The 25,945-nt window shown below is 43.1% G+C and overlaps 2 protein-coding genes across 2 annotated transcripts in view; both read left to right on the top strand.

The window, feature by feature from the left end:
• Nucleotides 1-19,070, top strand: part of LOC126155417 (brachyurin-like) — a 34,912-nt gene extending 15,842 nt beyond the window's left edge. The window contains exons 3-7 of the mRNA XM_049916226.1: nucleotides 1,154-1,295; nucleotides 3,248-3,405; nucleotides 7,461-7,556; nucleotides 14,153-14,262; nucleotides 18,589-19,070. Of these exons, the coding sequence (XP_049772183.1) occupies nucleotides 1,154-1,295; nucleotides 3,248-3,405; nucleotides 7,461-7,556; nucleotides 14,153-14,262; nucleotides 18,589-18,756 (674 nt within the window). The 3' untranslated portion in view covers nucleotides 18,757-19,070. The remainder of the gene's footprint in view (nucleotides 1-1,153; nucleotides 1,296-3,247; nucleotides 3,406-7,460; nucleotides 7,557-14,152; nucleotides 14,263-18,588) is intronic.
• A 1,585-nt stretch (nucleotides 19,071-20,655) lies between these two features.
• The window catches only part of LOC126155401 (chymotrypsin-like elastase family member 1), a 129,059-nt gene continuing 123,769 nt past the window's right edge, over nucleotides 20,656-25,945 (top strand). The window contains exon 1 of the mRNA XM_049916225.1: nucleotides 20,656-20,662. Within this exon, the coding sequence (XP_049772182.1) occupies nucleotides 20,656-20,662 (7 nt within the window). The remainder of the gene's footprint in view (nucleotides 20,663-25,945) is intronic.

The raw sequence follows: 25,945 nt of genomic DNA, 5'->3' as shown, positions 1-25,945 counted from the left end.
ATTCCATTATCCTCGTTTTGCTTTTGTTGATGTTCATCTTATATCCTCCTTTCAAGACACTGTCCATTCCGTTCAGCTGCTCTTCCAAGTCTTTTGCTATCTCTGACAGAATTACAATGTCATCGGCGAACCTCATAGTTTTTATTTTTTCTCCATGGATTTTAATACCTACTCCGAATTTTTCTTTTGTTTCCTTTACTGCTTGCTCAATATACAGATAGAATAACATCGGGGATAGGCTACAACCCTGTCTCACTCTCTTCCCAACCACTGCTTCCCTTTCATGTCCTTCGACTCTTATAACTGCCATTTGGTTTCTGTACAAATTGTAAACAGCCTTTCGCTCCCTGTATTTTACCCCGGCCACTTCAGAATTTGGAAGAGAGTATTCCAGTCAACATTGTCAAAAGCTTTCTCTGAGTCTACAAATGGTAGAAACGTAGGTTTGCCTTTCCTTAATCTTTCTTCTAAGGTAAGTCGTAGGGTCAGTATTGCCTCACGTGTTCCAACATTTCTACGGAATCCAAACTGATCTTCCCCGAGGTCGGCTTCTACCAGTTTTTCCATTCGTCTGTATAGAATTCGTGTTAGCATTTTGCAGCAGTGGCTTATTAAACTGATAGTTCGGTAATTTTCACATCTGTCAACACCTGCTTTCTTTGGGATTGGAATTATTATATTCTTCTTGAAGTCTGAGGGTATTTCGCCTGTCTCATACATCTTCCTCACCAGATGGTAGAGTTTTGTTAGGCCTGGCTCTTCCGAGGATGTCAGTAGTTTTAATGGAATGTTGTCTACTCCCGGGGCCTTGTTTCGAATTAGGTCTGTGCCCCAGCCCAACCCCCGCCCCCATTTTGATATCACGTAATTAATGGACGTTCCATAAGCGCATAGATAGTTAGGGAACAGAATTTTCTGTAGCTTCGGAATGGGAGGACACATTTTCCAAAAGTTATTAACTCATATCTACCATAAACTGCTGCCTCACTTGATAGTGGGTAAGCATTTGTGACAAGTTAAAACACTGTGGTGGACGGTAGAAATCGGATATATGTCTGTCATTGTCAGTGCACTATCACTTTTGCCATCACGGCTCGATTAGTTTTACTACTCCCTCCATACCTTGTATATTTGACGTGCTAACGTCTTACAGGGGATGAGCGCATCATCAACGGCGTGGACGCGCCCGACGAGTACCTGTACATGGCGGCCGTCTTCGCCGATGGGGCGACCCTGTGTGGCGGCACCTTCGTCTCTCGCAGCTGGATCCTCACCGCCGCGCAGTGCGTCGTCGGGTGGGTATCAGCGGACGCGCACCCCACCTTCGCCTTCAAGTTAAAAGCTCCAATTCAAGGGCGCGCTGCGCTTCACGTGTCCGAGGGACTGGAATGAGGCGACTAAGTGACCCTCTCTTCCTACCGATAAACACAAGGCATCTCATTTCAAAGGCAACCCTGAGGGGCGTACAATAAGTAATGCAACGCACTTTTTCTGAGAGCAGGTTGGTTTTATTCAGTATTCCAATACATCATGTTATTCCCTACTCATTTGAATACAAGAAAATACTTTTAATCTTGGTTCAGTGCGACGGCCTTTACTGAGGGCAGCGCACAAACTTCAGACCTAATCGTGGCACCTTGAGGCAGGACATCAAACTGAATAACCCCTTCACAGTCCCAGAAGACCGTCGCCATGACTTCACCGGCTGAGGGTGTGACTTTAAACTTTTTCTCTGGAGGATTTTCATTTTGTTTCCGATTCAAAGAGATGAACCCACATTTCATCGTCTGTGACGAAGTTCAATATAAAATTGTTATGATCATCCTATGTAACGCATAAGGCATTCCGCACAGACGGGCCTTCGTTTCTCTTCATGGTGTTCTACACTACAGGCCATTAAAATTGCTACACCACGAAGGTGACGTGCTACAGACGCGAAATTTAACCAACAGTACGAAGATGCTGTGATGTGCAAATGATTAGCTTTTCAGGGCATTCACACAAGGTTGACGCCGGTGGCGACACGTACAACGTGCTGACATGAGGAAAGTTTCCACTGATTTCTCATACACAAACAGCAGTTGACCGGCGTTGCCTGGTGAAATGTTGTCGTGATGCCTCGTGTAACGAGGAGAAATGCGTACCATCACGTTTCAGACTTTGATAAAGGTCGGATTGTAGCCTATCGCGATTGCGGTTTATCATATCGCGACACTGGTGCTCTTGTTGGTTGACTGTTAGCAGAATATGGAATCGGTGGATTCAGGACGGTAATACGGAACGCCGTGCTGGATCCCAACGGCCTCGTATCACTAGCAGTCGCGATGACAGGCATCTTATCCGCACGGCTGTAACGGATCGTGCAGCCAGTCAACAGATGGGGATGTTTGCACGACAACAACCATCTGCACGAACAGTTCGACGACGTTTGCAGCAGCATGATCAGCTCGGAGACCATGGCTGCGGTTACCCTTGACGCTGCATCACAGACAGGAGAGCCTGCGAGGGTGTACTCAACGACGAACCTGGGTGCACGAATGGCAAAACGTCATTTTTTCTGATGAATCCAGGTTCTGTTTACAGCATCATGATGGTCGCATCCGTGTTTGGTGACATCGCGGTGAACGCACATTCAAAGCGTGTATTCGTCATCGCCATACTGGCGTATCACCCGGCGTGATAGTATGTGGTGCCATTGGTTACACGTCTCGGTCACCTCTTGTTCGCATTGACGGCACTTTGAACAGTGCACGTTACATTTCAGATGTGTTACGACCCGTGGCTCTACCCTTCATTCGATCCCTGCGAAACCCTACATTTAAGCAGGATAATGCACGACCGCATGTTGCAGGTCCTGTATGGGCCTTTCTGTGTACAGAAAATGTTCGACTGCTGCCCTGGCCAGCACATTCTCCAGACCTCTCACCAATTGAAAACGTCTGGTCAATGGTGGCCCAGCAACTGGCTCGTCGCAATACGCCAGTCACTACTCTTGATGAACTGTGGTATCGTGTTGAAGCTGCATGGACAAGTGTCGGAATTTCATGAAACTGTAGGGGCTGACGTGGAAATATTCTACAATGTCAAAAACAAATTCAGCATTTTTTCAACCCAAATTGGCCGAGAAAAAAGTGCATTACTTATCGAACGTCCGTTGTACATCGTTGACGAAGAGAGCCACAAAACTGCGTGCTTCCCTGTGATTGCGGTGTTGGTTCCCGTAATGATATGCGTGTTGCTGTCGCAGGTTCACCATTTGGGAGGTGTGGCTGGGAGTGACGAGTCTGGCGGGAGGTGATCCTGGTCGCATCACCATCGTGTCCGACAACGCCACAGCCAACCCCAGCTACAGCGGCAACAACTTCGACATCGCCGTTATCAACACCATCGTCGTCGAGGCAGTCTGTAAGCACCCGCATCTCTCTTCAACCATAATCTTAGTCAGATCACTATTATTACATATGTCAGAAGACACAATGTGGCACACTGTAGTATTTGGCATTTAAAAAGAAAAGCTTGTGCTATAAGAACAGAATAAATTGTTGCAAACTCTTAGAAAAACTGAATATATTGAGGTGACAGAAATCGTGAGACTCCATAGCCGTCCGTAATTCCAAAAGTGTTTCCGGTGCAGAATTTTGAGTAGGGACTGACCTCTCGATTATGTCCCGTAAAAGTTCGGGCCATCTGGGTGGCCAAATCATCCGCTGTAGCTGTCCAGAATGTTCTTCAAACCAATTGCGAGCAATTGTGGCCCGGTGACATGGCGCATTGTCATACATAAAAATTCCATCGTTGTTTCGGAGCAAGAAGTCCATGAATTGGTACAAATGGTCTTCAGGTAGCCGAACATAATCTTTTACAGTCAATTATAGTTTCGGTGGGACCAGAGGACCCAATCCATTCCATGTAAACACAACCCACTCCATTTTGGAGCCACCACCAAGATGCACAGTGCGTTGTTAACAACTTGGATCCATGGCTCGGTGGGTCTGCACCACACTCGAGCCCTACCATCAGCTCTTTTCAACTGAAATCGGGACTTATCTGACCGGGCAGCGGTTTTCTAGTGTCTAGGGGCCAACCGATCTGGTCATGAGCCCAGGAGAGGCGCTGCAGGCGATGTCGTGCTATCGGCAAAGGCACTCGCGTCGGTCGCCTGCTGTCATAGCCATTAACGCCACATTTTGCCGCATAGTCCTAACGGATACGTTCGTCGTACGTCCCACACTGATTTCTGCGGTTATTTCAAGCAGAATTACTCTCTGTTAGCACTGACAACTCGCTGCTCTCGGTCGTCAAACAAAGGCCGTCGGCCACTGCGTTAACCGTGGTGAGAGTTAATGCCTGAACTCTGTTATTCTTGGCACATTCTCCACACTGTGGATCTCGGAATATTGAATTCCCCACCGATTTCCTAAATGGAATTTGCCATCGTCTGTCTCCAATTACCATTCTCTGTTCAGAGTCTGTTACTTCACGTTGTGCGACCATGATCACGCCGGAAATCTTTTCAGTGAGTCACGTGACTACAAACGGCTGCTCCGGCAATGCACTGCGCTGTTGTACCTTGCGTGCGCCATACTGCCGCCATCTGTATATGTGCGTATCTCGATACCACAAATTTTGTCACCTCAGTATATTACTTTTGATGAATCTGATATGAATAAACCAAGAGTCTTGAAAAAGCTGAAAGCGACAAGCTTCCTCGACTCCCTAGCACATCGACAACTGATGGAATCAAGGAAAACGTGAACGGAATGGTTCTCATAACGTCAGACATCAATAAGGAGCACTACTTACAAGTTCAACCCCATCTGCGTGAAGAAACGCGGAAAATCACGCAGACTTCTGGCGAAACAATTCCTGGATTTTGCACTACGATAATGAACCTCTTCACATTTCGGTTTCTGTTCGTTAATTTTTTGGGCAAAAGCAATACTTTAATGATGCCCAAGTCTCCATGTTCGAAAGACATGGCCGAATGTAATTTTCTTGTTCCCAAAAATAAACAAAGCCCTGAAAGGCCGTCCATTTACAAACATAGATGAGATTAAAAACGCGTTTGTGAGAGACCTAAATACTATATATAGCTAAATACTATATATTGAAAAAAACGCTGACATAAATGTATGATATTTTATGGAGCCTATTTTGAAGAACGTAAGTTGCAAGTGCTGCTCTGAAGTGAAGAAGCTGGCACAGGAGAGGGATTCGTAGCGGGCCGTATCAAACTAGTCAGAAGACTGAGGACTCAAAGCAAAGCTTTGGAGGTGACAACACTGATGTAGATGTATTAAGCTCTTCATAAAAAACAAAAATTCTCGTAATTTTCTTAACACTTCACGTATGAATGAATCCAAACGGACTAAATGAATCTTCTCTTCTACAATTTTTGACAACAGGTCGTTAAAAGTGCCTTTTTGTCAGTAAATCGTGGGGTTCGGGGAGAAGAACAGTCACACTAGATGCTTAATCCAACTGGGTAACACCTATTACCTGCAGATGTGTTATCACATAACCGATAGTGAAACTAAAAGCATTTCATAACTGTAGCTGATGTTGTGTTTTACTTGTACCGTAAAGCTGAATTATCACTAAAGACTTACTGCTTTTTTGCAGAACAGTAAATGAACTATAAATATACGCTTAATGTAAAGAATACCAATGTCGCTGTAATTTTAATAATTTTGTATGTAAGTTTCCGAACTCACACCCCGGCTTCAGACTTTTCATGCTTATTTCAAAAAATTACAGCCGATACGTACAGGGTGCTTTAAGATTCCTATTTCAGGCTTCTAGGGGCTGTAGAGGGCACTTGTAAAGTTGTGATCAGGAACCCATGTCCGTAAATGTACCGTTTGGATGTAAAATGGGTTTGAACATCTGATTACTTTCTAATCTCCCGCTTCACACAGCGGAGACGATGAGCTCTGAGTTGTGTGCCCCACAGGGGGTGTTCCAGCGGCGATATATGTGTTCATTGCAGAAGTCTATCTGTGGTGTCTATTTTCATACACACGCTGCACAAACCCTGGTGCACGTCGCTGGATAAGCACAAAAAAAACAACAACAAAAAAACGGGTAGGACGAAGATTAGAGTTTAACGCCCCATGGAGAGCGAGGCGCGGAGCGTTTCAAGGACTGGGAAGGAAATCAGCCATGCCCTTTTCAAAGAAACCCATCATGACATTTGCCTGGTACGATTTAAGAACATTACGGATTACGGAAAAGCTTACGGAGCACTACAGTCAGCCATCACGATATTCGCCTGGAGCGACTCAGGTAGATTACGGAGAACCTAAATCTTGCATGGAACGATTTAAGAAAATTACGGAAAACCTAAATCTTGTGGAGCACCACAGTCTTAGCTGCGAACGTACCAATTCGTCACAGCCCGCTGTTGAATTCGGACGAATATGGTATGTGAGGGACTGAGGCGATCTGGAAAACGTTACCGGTATACGCGAAGTGCAGATCTGCCACTACACACCGTACCGCGAAGCGTGAGATTTGAAAGTGGCCCGATCTTCATACTTTTTTTTTATAATCAAACGGTACATTCCCACATATGGATTCCTTATCTACTATATTCCCTCTACAACTTGTTGAACCCCGTAACAGAAATAATGATGCTCCCCTGCATAATCAGATGATGTAATACTGCATGATATTGCTACATCGAGGATAATGGAATGTAGTCGAATTAAGTCGGGTGATGTTGAGGGTATTAGATTAGGAAATGAGACACTTAAAGTAGTAAAGGAGTTTTGCTATTTGGGGAGCAAAATAACTGATGATGGTCGAAGTAGAGAGGATATAAAATGTAGACTGTCAATGGCAAGGAAAGCGTTTCTGAAGAAGAGAAATTTGTTAACATCGAGTATAGATTTAAGTGTTAGGAAGTCATTTCTGAAAGTATTTGTATGGAGTGTAGCCATGTATGGAAGTGAAACATGGACGATAAATAGTTTGGACAAGAAGAGAATAGAAGCTTTCGAAATGTGGTGAAACAGAATAATGCTGAAGATTAGATGGGTAGATCACATAACTAATGAGGAGGTACTGAATAGGATTGGGGAGAAGAGGAGTTTGTGGCACAACTTGACCAGAAGAAGGGATCGTTTGGTAGGACATGTTCTGAGGCATCAAGGGATCACCAATTTAGTATTGGAGGGCAGCGTGGAGGGTAAAAATCGTAGAGGGAGACCAAGAGATGAATACTCTAAGCAGATTCAGAAGGATGTAGGTTGCAGTAGGTACTGGGAGATGAAGAAGCTTGCACAGGATAGAGTAGCATGGAGAGCTGCATCAAACCAGTCTCAGGACTGAAGACCACAACAACAACATTGCTACATCACGGTTAAGTAGGTCTAATAATAATTTGAGAATGCCAAGAAAAGCCAGGAAGTGAGACCGCAGTTAATGGCTGTCGCCGTCGTCGTCGTCTCTTGTTGCAGACCTCGCGCCAGCGGACCTGCCGTTTCGCTCTGACACGCCGGCCAGCCTGATAGGAGAGGTGGCCGTCATGACGGGCTGGGGAGCCACTGTGGCAGGTATGTGCCTCCAGGTCACAAAACTGACGCTGCAAAACTAACAACATGTTAAACTGCCCCTATGAACATGAGATGCAATTCGCTTACGCGCATTTAATCAATTAATTAATTATTTAAATAGCTTACGCCCACGTTGGAGCGCTAAAATCAAATATTATACAACAGCGCCTGCAATGAATAAGTTTAGATCTTAGCACTCAATAATTTCTTCCTTTCACAAAACTTTTCCTTTCGGATTGATCTGGTGGCTCGGTCTTCTGCGGGTGTGACATATACTGGTAAGCCAAAACATTACGACCACTGCCCACGGCGAGATTAGATGCCGTGTGGTGGTGTTACGAGCACGTGACGCAGTAACTAAAGTATGTAACTGGAACAGCACGGACAGGGTATCACCCTAGCGAAGATATGGGCTGGAAACGGGGGAATCCATTGAGATAAGTGATTTTAACAAAAGGCAGATAATTATTACGCAGAGCCTGTGAACGAGCATCTCGAAAACGGAGAAGCTGGTCAAATGTCCACATGCTACTGTCGTGAGCATCTACAGAAAGAGGTGGACGGACAGTGAAACACCCACTAGGTGCTAAATGGTTGGGCGTCCACGACTCTTCACAGAACGTGGTTCAAATGGCTCTGAGCACCATGGGACTTAACTTCTGAGGTCATCAGTCCCCTAGACTTAGAACTACTTAAACCTAACTAACCTAAGGACATCACACACATCCATGCCCGAGGCAGGATTCGAACCTGCGACCGGAGCAGCGGCCGGCCCACAGAACATTCGGAGGCTTGTCTACTCTGTAAAATAAGATAGATCTGTGGTATCTGTGGCGTCTCTGACGAAAGAGCAGAATGCTGGTGCTCGCACAAGTGTTTCAGAGCACATTGTTCATCGTACATTGTTGAACATCGAGATTCGCATCAGACCGCCTCTACGTGGTCACATGTTGACCTAACGACATCATAAATTGCGACTGCAGTGGGCATGGGACCATAGGATTCGGCTGTCGATCGATGGAAACGTTTCGGTTCTTCCGGTGAATCACATTTTTGCTGCACTAGGTCGATGGTCGTTTCGGCAAACGCTGTCAACGAGGTGAGCGGCGGCTCGAATCGTGCAGTGCGCCAAGTACGCAGAATGCTGAGACTATGCTGTGGGAGATATTCTCCTGCTCTTGCATGGGACCTGTGGTAGTAATCGAAGACACACTGACAGCTGCGAACCACATGCACCCTCCATGCTTGGTGTCTCCCCCGACGGCGATGTCATTTTCAGCAGTACAGATTTCCGTATCTCGAAGCCAGAATTATGCTACAGTGGTTTGAGGAGAACTGTAGTGAAGTCACTGTTGCAAATCCTATGGAAACCATCTGTATCGCTATAAGGTGCCATCATCACGTACGCAAACCAGAGGTCCGTTATTTAAGCGAATTATTTGACCTGCACGTAGGCATCTAATGCCAACACCTTACAAACCTACCAGCAAACTGCCGGTTCCTTGATACACAGAATCAGTGGCGTATTTTCTTCCAAAGACGGACAAACAAGGTATTAAGCAGGCGGTCATAATTGTTTGGATCATCAGTGTACGCACTTGTTCTTCAGCAGTATCTTCTCTTCCCTATGTTTAATTTGATGTTTAGTAATGTTCAATCCATTTAGATCCATTTTTACTTCTTTAAACCAGCTATTTCTTGTAATCAAAAAGGTGTTTCGAGAGTCTAGTATTCAATATGCAAGAAATTTGGTCAAAAATTGAAACCTTACTTTTTCACATCGTATCAACAGTGGATTCACTTTCTTGGTAAACCACCGTACTGGGCAAGAATCTCCACCGACCATTTACTTGGTGTTTTATATTGATAATAGTTCAGAGTATTCTTCTACCAACTTTCTACAATTTATCAGTTGTTGCTTGAGAGTTTAGTTTAAATTTTGTTTCACTTGCGTTCTTTACCTCCGGTTTAACGACAGAGGAGTAATGCCGAAGTCTGTGAATTTATTGAAAGAGATCGTTTTTTGTAAGTCGGCCAAGTAGTTATTTGTGCTTGTTGTAGTTTTAATGTTCTCCTGTCTCTTGATGCTCTTTTATTGGCAATTCAAGAAATAATCTCATGTGACCGTAAAAATACTCTTGCGTAAAAGTGCAGGGTACTACTCTCTCATCTCAAATAGAAAATTACAGGCAACACGGGAAGAAAGTGATTTTTTTTATCTCCGGTGCCGTTAAAAAAGTTCCATTTAGTAAGGTCATACGGACAACAAAATGCAGAGGGGGTACCTAAGTCGTACAACAAACAACTGCAACAGCCGTTCTAACGACGGATATTAAACAGCGTTACAGCAGCTTTTCAAACGTAAAAACTGAGGACAATACAAAACCAGAAAAAATATTTTCTAATGAAGCTAAGTTACATGGTACAGCCGATGCAAGGGACACAAGAAGCTAACTGTAACAGAGAAAGAAAGATTGCTTCAACAGAAGAACTCTTCTGCAATTTAGTAAAGACTTGCATTTGAGGAAGATATTGAAACTTTCTGTAAGATTAAATCTGTGTTCTGGATCGGGAGGAAGTTTAAAATCAGCGTACACTCCGCTGCGGAGTGGTAATTCATTCTCGAAACAATCCCTTAGATTGTGTCTGAACCATTTCTTCGCGGTATCCTTTCGTCCAGGAATACTAGTCCAGCAAGGTTTGCAGAGAGCTATTGTTTGTACTGGCGGAAGGGGAGAGAGGGGGCGTTGTGATTCGTGCTTGCTGAGCTCTGTCGGAAAGAGCAATTGCCTTCGAAATGCAAACGCTGTAGGTTCGAATCCTGACTCGGCACTGTTTCAATCTGCCAGGAAGTTTCAAATCGGCAAACAACCCGCTGCAGAGCGAAAATTCGTTCTGGAGGAAGATATTTCTAAACTTGATGCTACAAGGTGCACAACACCAAATAAGACCGGAAAATTCAAATTTCATTATCGACTACTTTGAGTGTAACACGTGTGCAAATAAGCAAAAATTAGTACAAGGCAAACGCCTTGTGAACGCTGAAATCAAGTGAGTCAAAAGACTGGTGACTTAAAAATGCAAGCGATAATCGTATACCTGGAGGCCAGGAATCGAACCCAGTCCCCTTCGGTTAACAATCCGCCGGGCTGATTGCGCAGCTGACGAGGCGGGCGTTGCCTTACGTCTATTGACACATACACCATCGGTCCGAAACGTTTCGAGATTGGATTCGTAAGAAATAGAGAAAACTGAGTGTTATATAGTCTTCCCCCACTTGAATACAACGGACAGAAATTCAGAAAACCATGTGAAACTGTCAGAAGAATCCTTCTTTGGGACAGTGTGCAACTCGCGCATCACATTGTTTAGAATATCGGTTATGTTGGCGAAGGGTTTGCATTTTAATCAATTCGTGGCAGGTGCCCATAGGTTTTTGTTCAGAAGACAAGGTGTGCGACACAAACTTTGCACACACTTTTCGGTTCTTGACGACATTCTGGAGAGTGTCTCCAGTACTTCATTTACAGATGTTGCTGAGCTGCGATAGACACAACAATGTTAACGCACTACAGTCGCACACCCGCAACTTGGCACTACTTGCTCACAACCGACTAGTCGAACGTACATATTTTGTTTACAGTTGGTGGTTTAAGCTGTCCCCATAGCTACTGCGCCGACGTCGCTTCTGCACCAGGAATAAAATCAGTCTCGGGGCTTTTTGGAGATACAGTATACGCTACACATTTAATACATGGTGAAAGTTTGTGATGTGTTTTGTATGTGTCTAAAATAGCAGAACGCTCGGCAGTGTTAACACATGAAGTACGTTGTGTTACTGACCAACTAGCCTTGTACTCCTCGATGCATTGATTGACCACATTGTTAATGGAAGGATTCGTACAAAGAACTCGATGTATGGACCGGTATATTGTGAAAGGACCGGTTGAACAGATCATGGATGCGAATCCGCATGGAGAAATATGCTGAGAGGATATAGAGTGGCATTTAAATCGAAGTATAGCACATTTTTGTATCTTATGACACTACGTACCCAACGCAGTAGGTTATCAAAGGCATTTAAGTTGCAGGAAGACTACGTTGACACACACACACACACACACACACACACACACACACACACACACACACACACACAAATGCGCGCAAAAAATATCATTTCGACAGGTAGGGTGTAACATACCTTCGACTTATGGAGAGGGATGAGACAATTGTGCCGCGCAGGATTAGCCGAGCGGTCTAAGGTGCTACAGTCATGGACTGTGTGACTGATCCCGACAGAGGTTCGAGTCCTCCCTCGGGCATGGGTGTGTGTGTTTGTCCTTAGGGTAATTTAGGTTAAGTAGTGTGTAAGCTTAGGGACCGATGACCTTAGCAGTTAAGTCCCATAAGATTTCACACACATTTGAACGTTTGAACAGACAACTGCGACTATATAAGGGATGGGAGAAAAAAGAAATTAAATACACTGAGATAACAAAAATTATTGAATACCTCCTAATGTCGTGTCGGGCCTCATTTTGCCCTATATAGAACATCAACTCCACTTGGAATGTCTTCAGCAACTCGACTAGGAATGTCTTCAGCAAGTCGTTGGAAATCCCTAGCAGAATACTGAACCACGCTGCCTCTCTAGTCATCTATAATTGCGAAATTGTTGCCGTTGCAGGAGTTTGTGCACGAACTGACCTCTCGATTATGTCCCATAAGTGTTCGATGGGTGACCAAATCATTCACTCGAACTGTCCAGAATGTTCTTCAAACCAATCGCGAACAACCGTGGCCTGGTGACATGACTCAGTCATCCAAAAAAATTTCATCGTTGTTTGGGACACGAAGTTCATGAACGGTTACAAATGGTCTCCAAGTAGCCGAACATATCCATTTCCAGTCAATGATCGGTTCAGCTGGACCGGAGGACCCAGTCCATTCCATGTAAACTCAGCGCACATCAATATGAGGCCACCACCATATTGCACCGTATCTTGTTGACGACAAGGGCCCATCGCTTCGTGGGGTCTGCGCCTTACTCGAGTCCTACCGGCAGCTCTTACCCACTAAAACCGGGGCTAATCTGACGCAAGCCACGGTTCTCCAGTGGTCTAGGGTACCGCCTGTATGGTGACCAGCCCAGGCGAATCTCTGCAGACGACGTCGTGCTGTTAGCAAAGGCTCTTGCGTTGGTCGTCTGCAGGTTAACATCAAATATCGCCAAATTGTCCTAACGGATATGTTCGTCGTACGTCCCACATTCATTTCTGCGGGTATTTCGCTTCGAGTTGCTTGTCTGTTAGCACTGACAACTGTACGGAAACGTCGATGGTCTCGGTCATTAAGTGAAAACCGTCGGACACTGCGTTGTCCGTTGTGAGAGTTAACGCCTGGAGTTTGCTATTCTCGGCACACTCTTCGCACTGTGGATCTCGCAATGTTGAGTTCTTGAACGATTTCCTGAATGGAATGTCCCATTCATCTAGCTCCAACTACTATTCCTTGTCATGCGGTCGTAATCACGTTGAAAACATTTTACATGAATCGCCCAAGTACAAATGACAATTCCGCCAACGCACTGCCCTTTTATGCCTTGTTTACAGGACACTAGCACCCTCTGCATACGTTCATATCGCTACACTGTTACTTTTATCACCTCAGAATACATCCTGCATATTGTTATACAATTTGGGATTGGTGAAGGGCAAAGCTGTGCGGGATCACTCGATAAGCTATCCTAATCTCAAGTGTGTAATAAATAGGTATATTGCTTGGGATTTCAGCTACAGCATTGTGCGCAAGAGTAGAAGTGGAATTAAACTCTTCGAGTACTTAATGGGCTACACATTTTTCTTTCCGTTATTCTTCGCGATATTTTGCTATTAACTTTGAGCTGATTAATTTTTCCATTTTCTCTCAAAGTCCCATTAACACGTGACCAAAAGACTGCTGGTACTGCACGCAGAAAAAGATCTTATGTTCGATCACTGTGTGATTGAAATATTATTTTTCCTTTCGGTTTCAGACAAGCTCTGCATTCCGCATCAACACATCACCACGAAGAGTCGATGCGATTTTTATAATTTGCCTTAATGGTCCAGGTCCGGCAGAAGGACGAAATCACAAGTGAAGCTAGTTATTCAATCAGTCATATCTTGTGCCTTTTTGTATACTTCATCTCACTGCTTTTCTACGTAAAAAGTCGCACTACAGCTTATTCCTTTAGTTGTACTTCGTTCTTTGTGCTATCATTCAGCCTATGAATGACAGTACACAAAAGATTACGCATTTATGGTTTCTTTAGTTAATCAATAATCTGAAACTGCTCGCCTTTGTCAAGTTGTGTAAGTTTACTGCTCCTCAATGTGTCATAAGTCCGAAAGGCTGACTGCAGCCTTCTCTGTTCAGACTAAAGCTCTTGTCCACTAGGAGTGAGGAGGCCAACACTTTCATCATAGTTAACATTCTGCGTAGAGGAGAGGTGCGGCAGTATTTCTCGCCACGAACGTTTGCACGTGGAGCAGCAGCGCCGCTGTAGCGAGTCAGAAGCCGGTTGCCGCTAGCCTAGGCGTCGCCTGTTGCAGGAGGGCCGACGGAGACGACTCTGAAGACCGCCAACGGCAGCTTCGCCGGGGAGTGCGGGGCTGGCTACCACGTGTGCATCTACACGTACAACCAGGTGGACGTCACCACGGTGAGTAGCTGGCCGCACCCACCAAGGAACTGAGGTACAACCAAGAGGGTCCGAGAGACAGTTGCAAATAAAGCTGAGCAATTACATTGAAATGAACACTCTTAGCTGCTTACAGGCGTTGGCATACGTCAACGGGGTCAGCTGAAAATGTGTGCCCCGACCGAGACTCGAACCTGAGATCTCCTGCTTCAATGTAATTTCATTCAAACGAGCTGCTTGGTCACCGATGGTATCTGTTCTTTCGGACATGTCCGAAAGAACAGATACCATCTTAGTATATATAGAGCTGTGCAAGTTGAAAGACTTGACCACAAAGACTGAACACCAGCCAGAAATCCCTTGTAGGCAGGGGCCATTGTCGATGTATGCATTAGAAGCGTAGATGTTGAAGTGCCAAGTGGTCCATCTCTGCAGTCCCATATTAAGTGATGTAAACAATCCTAAAATAAGGGGCAAGTCAATCATAATTGTGCAGCTGACTGCAAGAGTTTACCCAGTAAGACATCGATTGTGTTGCTGTTAAGTCCAAATGATGTCATACAGCTCTGCATGCAATTCTATTTTCCACAAGCCTCTACATCTCTGCATAGTTACTGCTGCTTCATAGTATGAACGTACTTACTATACTCAAGCCTTGATCTCTCTATATAATTTAACCCCCTTCCCCCAAATCCCCAAATTACACACACACACACTTCTTTCTGTAACGAAACTGACGATTCCTTGATGCCCCAACATCAAGCTAGTTACATGTTCCACAAATCAAATGGTTCAAATGGCTCTGAGCACTATGGGACTTAACTTCTGAGGTCATCAGTCCCCTAGAACGTAGAACTACTTAAACCTAACTAACCTAAGGACACCACACACATCAATGCCCGAGGCAGGATTCGAACCTGCGACCGTAGCGGTCGCGCGGTTCCAGACTGTAGCACCGCTCTGCCACCCCGGCCGGCTTCCACAGATCATCTTAGCGATTCTTTTATCGGCATGATTTGCAACGAACCACTTTACAGGGCCTGTTCATTGTTAACATTACTGAACACATTATTTTGTAACACCACTCATGCAACTCTACGGAAAAACTAGAGCTTTTTATTATATTTATTTCTACAGGCTACCAGTTTTTAGACAGAAATCCGTCCATGGAATGGAAGGAGTTGTCCAGGACAAATGATGTGAGGTTAAATTTTAGACTTGTTGTGTTACCTGTCAGCCATTTCATGTTACTGGGCAAACGATCAAAAAATTTCGTTACTGCTTCCGGAACTCCACTCTGAGCTACTGATAGTGTGATGTGTCCTATCAATCAATCCCTCCTCAAAGTCAAGCAGTGCCACAATTTTTTTCCCCAAATTCGATTCACTACCTATTGGTTACTTATTGCATCTACCCAGGTGATCTTCACCATTCTTCTGCATCATCGCATTTAAAAAGTTTCTGTTCTCTTCTTCTCTCAACTGTTTATCGTCCATCTTCATGTCCGTACAAGGTTAAACTCCATACAAATGCCCTGAGATAATATTTTCTAAGTCTTGAATACACACATGAAAGAGTAAGCGTGGTTCGTTTCATAGAGACAGACTACTCTTTTCGGACAAATCTGTGTCCATTTGACTAAATCGACAAAATTATTAATTATTGCAGTCTCTGGTATTAAGTGTTATCCGATACTTGCGCGAGAGAGGAACATGTTTTTCTACGCTCTGTCACTCCATTATTACAGTGATACTGATATAAATAATGGTGAAATCGTTAAAACCTATTAAGACCCCAAGGCTGGATTTCTGCAGAGTTCTATACAGATTTCCAAGCCAATTAAAACCATTTTTTACATTTATCTACCACACCACTCTTGAGCAGAGAACTACCGTCAGTCTATTTGTCTGCTTTCTTTACCTCGGCCATCGTCAGCTACTTTGATGCTCAAATAGCAAAACCCATCTACTATTTTTAATGTCTCGTTTCATAATCTAATTGCCTCAGACAACTCCAGAGTACCTACCTTCATGTCCGCCCCGTCAGCTGAGTGGTCAGCACGTCGGGTTGCGACGCAGCGGATTCGGGTTCGATTCCCGGCTGGGTTGGAGATTTTCTCCACTTGGGTCTGGGTGTTATGCTGGGCCCACCATATTGCTTTTGTTGATACTCATCATATAGGGCTATCCTCTTTTCAAGACACAGCCCGTTCCATTCCGACTCTGACTGAATTACGATGTCATCCGAAAATTCCAAAGTTTTTGTTTCTCCTCCATGAACTCCAATTCTGATTCCGCAGTTCTTGTTTCCTTTATTGTTTGTTCGACGAGTAGATTGTATAACGCGGGAGATACGCTACAAACCTCGTTCCCTTTTCAACTGCTGCTTCTGTTTCATGTCCTTCAACTATTCAGCTGTTTTTTGGCTTCTACACAAGTTGTAAGTGATCTCACGTACCGTGTATTTCATTCCTGTTACTTTCAGAACTTCAAAGAATGTGTTCCAATCAACGTCACCAAAACGCCCTGGCGGATTAAACCTGTGTGCCAGACTTTGTCTCAAACCCAAATTCTTTGCCTTTGGCAAAAAGTCCGAGTCCCGGAAGGGCATACAGTTTTAATCTTCCAGGATGTTTCAAATAAACGCACAGTCCACTATCCAGTGAACGTTCATCGAGGAACATTGTCAAACGCCTTCTCAAAACTATAAATGTTGTGAATATAGGTTTTCTTCAACCTGTCTTCTAAGATACACTATGTGATCGAAGGTATCCGGACACCTGGCTGAAAATGACTTACAAGTTCGTGGCACCCTCTACCGCTAATGTTAGAATTCAACATGGTGTTGGCCCACTCTTAGCCTTGATGACAGGTTCCACTCTCGCAGGCATACGTTCAATCAGGTGCTGGACGGTTTCTTGGGGAATGGCAGCCCATTCTTCACGAAGTGCTGCACTGAGGAAAGGTATCGATGACGGTCTGTGAGGCCTGGCACGAAGTCGGTGTTCCAAAACATCCCAAAGGTGTTCTGTAGCTTTCAGACCGTGTAACAACTCTGCCACAGGCCGTGCTTTATGAACAGGTGCCCGATCGTGTTGAGAGATGCAATCGCCATCCCCTAATTGCTCTTCAACAGTGGGAATCAAAAAGGTGCTTAAAACATCAATGTATGACTGTGCTGTGATAGTGCCACGCAAAACGACAACGGGTACAAGCCCCATCCATGAAAAACACGCCCACACCGTAACACCACAGCCTCCGAATTTTACTGTTGCCACTACACACGCTGGCAGATGACGTTCGCCGGGCATTCGCCATACCCACACCCTGCCATCGGATCGCCACATTGTGTACCATGATTCGTCACTCCACACAACGTTTTTCCACTGTTCAATCGTCCAACGTTTATGCTTCTTACACCAAGCGAGGCGTCGTTTGGCATTTACCGGCGTGATGTGTGGCTTATGATCAGCGGCCCGACCATGAAATCCAACTTTCCTCATGTCCCGCCTAACTATCATAGTACTTGCAGTGGATCCTGATGAAGTTTGGAATTCCTGTCTGATGATCTGGATAGATGTCTGCCTATTACACATTACGACCCTCTTTAACTGTCGGCGGTCAGTCGGCAATTGAGGTCGGCCAGTATGCTTTTGTGCTGTACGTGTCCCTTCTCGTTTCCACTTCACTATCACATCGGAAACACTGTACCTAGGGATGTTTAGGAGTGTGAAAATCTCGCGTACACACTATGACACAAGTGACACCCAATCACCTGACCACGTTGGAAGTCCGTGAGTTCCGCGGAGCCCCCCATTCTGCTCTCTCACGATGTCTAATGACTACTGAGATCGCTGATATGGACTACCTGGCAGCAGGTGGCAGCACAATGCACCTAATATGAACAACGTATGTTTTGTGGGTGTCCGGATACTTTTGATCACATAGTGTAAATCGTAGTTTCAGTAATGCCTCGCGTGTTCCTACATTTCTCTGGAATTCAAACTGATGTTCCCCAAGGTTGGCTTCTACCAATCTTTCCAGTCTTCTACAAATAAATTGTCTCATTATTTGGCAACCATGACTAATTAAACTGATATTTCTGTATTTCATAGCGATCAACATCCGCAGTCTTCGTAATTTGAATTACTGTAAAGATGAAAAAGATACACGTAGCTTTTCCCAGGCAGTTTTTATGGCGTCTCAAAGGATGACTGTAAACATCTTAAATACGTTGTAAAGCACGATGCGTTCAATGCCACACTTTCGTTTTTTGTCGCAGTTGTGTATAGTTTTTCATTTTGTGCCCACGGCTTTAGTGGTACGTATTACACACGTGTGTTTTCAGGGTGACTACGGTGGCCCTCTGGTGGTGGCGGGCGTTGGAGTGGGCAGCTATAAGGTGGTGGGCGTCGCCATCGGCACCGATCTCTCTGGTAACCGGTCCGTCTTCACCAACGTCTACCAGAACCTCGACTGGATCGCCTCTGTCACCGATCTCCCTATCTACGACTAGCGCCACGACGGAGGCATTTCGCAAGTACAACCACACGTTGCACTGCCCCTCTCAGAGGACAATTCGTGTGGTGCTCTGGTACCTGCTGGGCGCACGTGTCGTAAAGCCCATCAGCGACTCAACTGCGGAAGCCGTATGAATTCTGACATCGGGTGCTGATAGGCTCTGAACTCCACATAAGTGCGTCGGTGCCCAAGAAGTTAAAAGGAGACTCAAATTTCGTGCATTCACAGCCAAACATCTCCTCAATGCTCTTAACGTAAATAATGTTCCTGTAGCGAACACAAAACGAAGAACATCGACAGTGCCCAAAGTCTGTGTACAGATAATCTGTTAGTTTTGTAGTGCTTACAGTAATAATAATTAATAAATTACTGCCGAAGACCTACAAAACCAGACGTAAAATTCATTCATTGAACTTGGTCTCTTAAAAAAACTGTATTGATTAGAGCTGTTTAGACCCAATAAAACTTGTTTTTAAACACTCTGTAGGTTCTTCACGGCCATTCGACGGTGGTCGTCATCCACTGTTTTCTTAATATAAACTTGTTGCGGCGATGTATTTTAACTGGCAGAACTGAAAGATACTTCTCTATGTTTCATTAGTTGAACATTAAATTAATTACGAAATTAATAATCAATAAATCTGTGAACACCTCTCTAGAAACATTTACAAACAATGAATGATGTTAATCATTTAACAAAATTATCATCTGCCAGTTACTATCACTATCTGTAAGTGACTTGAGAATCGTATGAGGAAGATGTGCAGTACGCTAGTTTTAGATAGCTTATAGCCAAAGGAACTAGAAAAATGAATCTTTGATACAAAGAAAAGATATTTGACGTACGCTGGTTCTATGTGATACAGCAACCTGTAAACATTAACTTGAAGTTACACAAATTCAACAAATTATGTTCGAGCAGTGTACCTTATGTACAGCAGAAAAAGTTTATTAATAAAACCAATAGAACGTATGATGTCATTTCTTTTTCGTAATATCCCTATAAGAGACACGTTAATCAGATCAGAGCTGAAACAGCAATTCAAAGTTCCTTATTTCTTTATTGTAATAATAGGTTTCGTTATTTTACAGCCATCACTTTGCGCTTTGACTGTACAGTCCTTCAAAAGTTTAATTTCATACAGCTTAGCTGTGAACGACAATTTTTTTTATCCTTCTGTTAGCGTACAACGCATAATAGTAAAAACTTTAATCTTTATTGGTGTAGCTAACAGTTGGTCCTAACAGCAATTAATAATCGCTCAGCAACCAGATTTGAGCATACTTGAGTAATCGGTCAAGTGTCACGGGGAGATAACTGCAAGTTTGCGTTTGGCGACAATACAAAATACTGCAGGATTTCTCTATTACCTTCAAAAATTAAAAATTTTACATTTCGCTGAAATTATGTGGCGCAAATCACTGATTGCGAAATTAAAAAGAGATAATACTGTTTATTTCTGAAACAGTACACAGGCTTCGGGTCATGGATAGAATATTATATAGCAGCAGCTCTTGTTCGAAAGAGACTACTGATAAAATGTTGATCTACTTAATACTGGATACCTTTATCTTCGTTAGCTATTCATCACGTCATATGGGTGCAACAAAGAATAGTGACGTTATACTCAGGGTTGTAACCGTTTATGTATCTTTCATACATTGTCTTATATAATGTGTACTATACGAGTAATGTCTCTCACGCTCAGTTTTCAATAATATGTTGATAACAGAAGAAACGATTACACATGAGTGTTCCACCAAAATCATACAAACAACAGTTTTTAAGCGCAAATGACAAACGCCATACACATTCATATCAGTAAGAATCGAATAACTTGAAACATTGGAAAATATACAATATCCATAGCCTACGACCAACATATTCTTGCACATGTGGGGTAAGTTTCGCCACTTCTGTCTAGCGTTATTTAGTCGCTCAACCTACGTCTTCTACGGTCTTTTTTTTGGCGAATGGGCTTTTAGCATGTCTGTGTCCTTTTTTCCGCAATTATTCGTGAAGTGCAGCTAAATTTTCAGGCAATGAATATATGATTGAATGTTAAAAGTTTACATGTAGAGCGGAGGTAATAACTTAAACATACTGAGAATGTGATCTTACCTCTCAGGAAACTAGACGCTTTCAGGTATGTCGCGTGTCGTCCATAATAATCCGCAACGAAGTAAATAATTTTGTTGTCTCTATTAGTCGAAGATTTTCATCGAAATTCCCCTTTTAAGGCGAGCAAATACATTCATCAACATAACCGTAACTTTCGATGTTGTAACTACAATTTTGTGATGCACTGTGTAATATCACATGTATGAACTGTTATTTTAATTTGTGAACAATTAGGAACTAGTTGCAAAGTGTTTGTTCTTCGAGTATTTATGAATTGTTATGTTCATTTGTGAACAATTAGGAACTAATTGCGAAACTTTTGTTCTCCGAGTGTGTGTCTCGTACGCCAAAACAAAAGGGCAATTTATTTGGATTTTAAGTGTATTTCTACAGTTGTCTTCGGCACAAGTCTGATTATATCGACCATCTCAGAGTAGAATTGTGAAGACATATTCAGAACATCAACATGAAAGGCGGACGGTAACGGTAGGTAGCAAGAAGTGATCAATTTTGAAGCATTTTTCAGGTCACCAAAAACATTTATGGACCTACCCCCGTTAACTGATAGCTAGAGGCAGAATAAATAGCAGGCCCTTACATGGCTTTGGGCTATGATGAGGGAGACATCGGAATATACGAGTATTTGTAGTAAACAATATTTCATCCTATAATCTTTACTGCAATAGGGTCTGCAGCTGCGATGAATTTTTTGAGTGATTTCGTGATGCCTTCAACTGCCATTCTCTTTTATTTCATGTACGACTCTGTAATTTCAGCCTTAGGTATCTAAAAGGGCAGCATTATACATTGGATGCATTAGCACCACTTACAGCTTTAACGCAGGAATAAGTCACATCTCAGTAAATACTAGACAGATTATGACATACTTTATGGGCGATTCTTTAATGGTATATTATGCCATGTACGTCCTTGCTACCACGACTGCCTGTAATTGTCACTAAATAGAAATAGCTTTTCGTTATTTTAGGAGCGCATTGTCTTTGAGCATTTGCAAAGCCTTATACATAAGGTCGAAAATTTTATCGTACTTATCACTAGGAAGATTGTAATTATTTCACAGACATTTGTTAATTGAGCATATATGTCATTCTTCTCAATTATGTTCGCGTGCTTAACTGATGATAACGTGTTTTCTTACCATGCAGAGGGCCCGGGTTCGATTCCCGATCGGACTGGAGATTTTCTCCGCTAATGAATTGTGTGTTGTGTTATCATCATCATCACCGACGCGCAAGTCGCCCAGTGTGGTGTCGACTGAAATAAGACTTGCAACCGACGGCCAAACTTCCCCGGATGGGGCCTTCCAGCCATATGATTATTTCATTTCTCAGTTATATTTAATTATCGTTCATCATTGGTGTAAATATGACTGTATTTCACTTCTTTGAAATAACTTCTAAATATTTGTTCTGTTACTGTGATATCACGTCACTTTTCAGTAGTTGTTGCAAAGATCTTATACATAAAATCTACTACAGCACTCTAATGAAACAATACTGAAAACTACGACAATCGAGTAAAACCAGCTTTATGATGGCGTAGCCTTTCATATTATAGTCAGATTTATGAATGAATATTGCGATAATTCCTCCCATGACCCATGGACCTTGCCGTGGGGTGGTAGCTTGCGTGCCACGGTGATACACATAGCCATATCGTAGGTGCAACCACAGCGGAGATCTATCTTTTGTGAGGCCAGACAAACGTGTGGTTCCTGAAGAGAGGTAGCAGACATTTCGGTACTTTGAGAGGCAAGAATCTGGATGACTGACTGATCTGGCCTTGTAACATCAACCAAAACGCCTTTGCTGTGTTGGTACTCCGAACGGTTGAAACCAAGGAGAAACTACAACTGTAATGTTTCCCGAGGGCGTGCAACCCTATTGCACAATTAAAAGATGATGGCGTCCACTTGGGTAAAATATTAGGAGGTAAAATAGTTCCCGATTCGGATCCCCGAGCTGAAACTACTTAGGAGAGTACGATATTCCGTGTTTTTGTGAATTACTAACCAAAGTTCCCGAATCGGGACGCGAAACCGGATTTCTCGCTTATAGTAAGTGGTCGCCTTACCAGTTGGCTATCCGAAATGACTCACGGTCAGATCCAAAGTTATATATGTCACCAACCAGTACATATATTTCCGTACAGGAGAGGCATTTTACTTGAAAGGTTTGCACGGTGTCGGCGAATAAATCCGATATCGCAGTACCTGTGTTATACTGAAATCCGCGTTCGGGTCCCGATCCGGCACAAATTTTTACTGTCGTCAATCCATCCTACAGCTAATGGTTGTCCATTTTAGCAATTGCAAATACATTTAATGTATTCAGGAGAATGTCGCCATCAGAGGAGAAAAAACTGGCTTTTTACGGATCGGAGCGTGGAATGTTAGATTCCATAACAGGGGAAGTAAGTTAGAATGTTCAAAAAGAGAAATTTATAGTAGAAGGGACAGAGCAGGGTTATAAATACAAAACTAAATAGGGGTAACTCAGGAGTGGGTTTAATAATAAATAAGAAAAAAGAATGTGGGTAAGCTACTATCAACAGTATAGGCAAAGCATTATCGTAGCCAAGAGAGACACGAAGCCCACACCCACCACAGCAGTACAACTTTATATGCCAACAGCTCAGCAAACGATGAAAAGATTGAAGAAATGTATGATTATATAAAAAAATTATTCGGGTAGTTAAGGAAGATCAAAATTTAGTTTTGATGGGGAACTGGAATTCGATAATAGGAAAAGGAAAAGAAGGAAAAATTAAAGGTGAGTGTGGACTCGAGGAGAGGAATGAAAGAGGAAACCGCCTGGCAGAATTTTGTACCTAGTAATCATCGCTTACGATTGGTTTAAGAATTATGAAAAGAGGTTATATACCTGGAAGACACCTGGAGACACTGGAAGGTTTCAAATTGATCGTATAATGGTAAGACAGAGATTTTGGGAACAGATTTTAAATTCCAAGACATTTCCAGCGGCGGATGTGGGCTCTGACCATAACTTATTGGGTGTGACGTGTAGATTAAAACTAATGAAACTGCAAAAAGGTAGAAAATTAAGGAAAAGGGACCTGAATAAGTTGAAAGAACCATAGGTTGCTGAAAGTTTCAGAGGGAGCATTAGGCAACGATTGACTAGAAAAGTAGAAAGGAATACAGTAAAAGACGAATGGGTAACTTTAAGAGATGAGATAGTGAAGGCAGCAGAGGATAGGTAAAAAGACAAGGTCTAGTGGAAGACACTTGGATAACACAGGAGATACTGAATTTAATTGATATAGGAGAAAATATAAAAATGCAGCATACGAAGCAGACGGAAGGGAATACAAACGTCTAAAAAATGAGATTGACAGGAAAAGTAAAATAATTAAACAGGGATAGATAGCTGACAAACGTAAGGATTTAGAATCATTTCTCACTTGGGGAAAGATAGACACCGCCCACAGAAAAATTAAGAGGCATTTGGAGAAAAGAGAAGCAGCTGTACGAATATCAAGAATTCAGATGGAAAAGCAGTCCCAAGCAAAGAAGGGAAAGACGAAAGGTGAAGGAGTATATATAGGTTGTATACAAAGGACATGACCTTGAAGGCAACATTATATAATCTGGAAAGGTCGTAGATGAAAATGAGACGGGAGATGTGATACTGCAAGAGCGCTGAAAGACCTAAGTCGAAACAAAGCCCAGTGAGTTTTTTTCCCTCAGAACTACCAATAGCCTTTGGAGAGCCAGCCATGACTTAACTCTTTCGTCTGGTGAGAAAGATGTATGAAACAGACGAAATACCCTCAGACATCAGAAAGAATGTAATAATTCCAGTTCCAAAGAAAGCAAGTGCTGACAGATGTGAACATTATCGAACTATCAGATTAAATTGCAAAATACTAACATGAATTTTGAAAAAAGAATGGAGAAACTGGTAGAAGTTGACGTCGGGGAAGAGAAATACAGAATTTCTAGATCTAGAGAAAGCTTTTTACCGTGTTGAGTGTAACACATTCTCTGAAATTTTAGTCGTAGCAGGGGTAAAATACAGGAAACGAAAGGCTATTTACAACTTGTACAGAAACCAGACGGCAGTTAAAAGAGTCGAGGGCATGAAAGGGAAGCACTGATTGAGGACGGAGTGAGACGAGATTGCAGCCCATCCCCGTCATTATTCAGCTCGTACATTGACCAAGTATTAAAGGACACAAAAGAAAAAAATTAGATTAGGAATTAAAGTTCAGGGAGAAGACATAAAGACTTTGAGGTTTGCCGCTGACATTCCAATCCGGTTACAGACAGTAAAGGACTTAAAAGAGCAGTTGAGCGTAATGGATAGTGTCTTGAAAGGGGTGTGTAAGATGATCATCAAGAAAAGCAAAACAAAAATAATGGAAAGTAGTCGAATTAAATCAGGTGATACTGAAGAAATCAGATTGGGAACGAGACATTTAAATTAGTAGATGAGTTTTGCTATTCGGGCAGCAGAATAAGTTATGACGGCCGAAGTAGAGGGGATGTAAAATGTTGACTGGAAATGGCAAGAAGAGCGTTTCTGAAGAAGAGAAATTTGCTGACGTCGAATATAGACTTAAGTGTTAGGCAGCCTTTTCTGAAGGTATTTGTCTGGTGTGTGGGCATGTACGGAAATGAAACATGGGCGACAATCAGTTTAGACAAGTAGAGAACAGAAGCTTTCGGAATTTGGTGCTATAAAAGAATGCGGCAGGTGAGATTGGTAAATCACGTAACTAGTGAGGAGGTACTGAGCTGAACTAGGAAGACAAGAAATATGTGGCACAACTTGGCTAAAAAAAGGGATCGGTTGATAGGAAACATTCTGAGACATCAAGGGATCACCAATTTAGTACTGGAGGAAAGTGTTGTGTAAAAATTGTGGAGGGAGACCAAGAGATGAATACTGTAAGCAGATACAGAAGGATGTAGGTTGCAGTAGTTAAAGGAGAGAAGAGGATTGCACAGGAAAGAGTAGCGTAGAGAGCTGCATCCAAGCAGTCTTCGGACGGAAGACCACAACAACAACAGCGATAA

The sequence above is a fragment of the Schistocerca cancellata genome, chromosome 2 (assembly GCF_023864275.1).
Source record: "Schistocerca cancellata isolate TAMUIC-IGC-003103 chromosome 2, iqSchCanc2.1, whole genome shotgun sequence".
Classification (NCBI taxonomy): Eukaryota; Metazoa; Arthropoda; class Insecta; order Orthoptera; family Acrididae; genus Schistocerca; species Schistocerca cancellata.
This window is presented reverse-complemented; position numbering and strand designations above follow the sequence as displayed.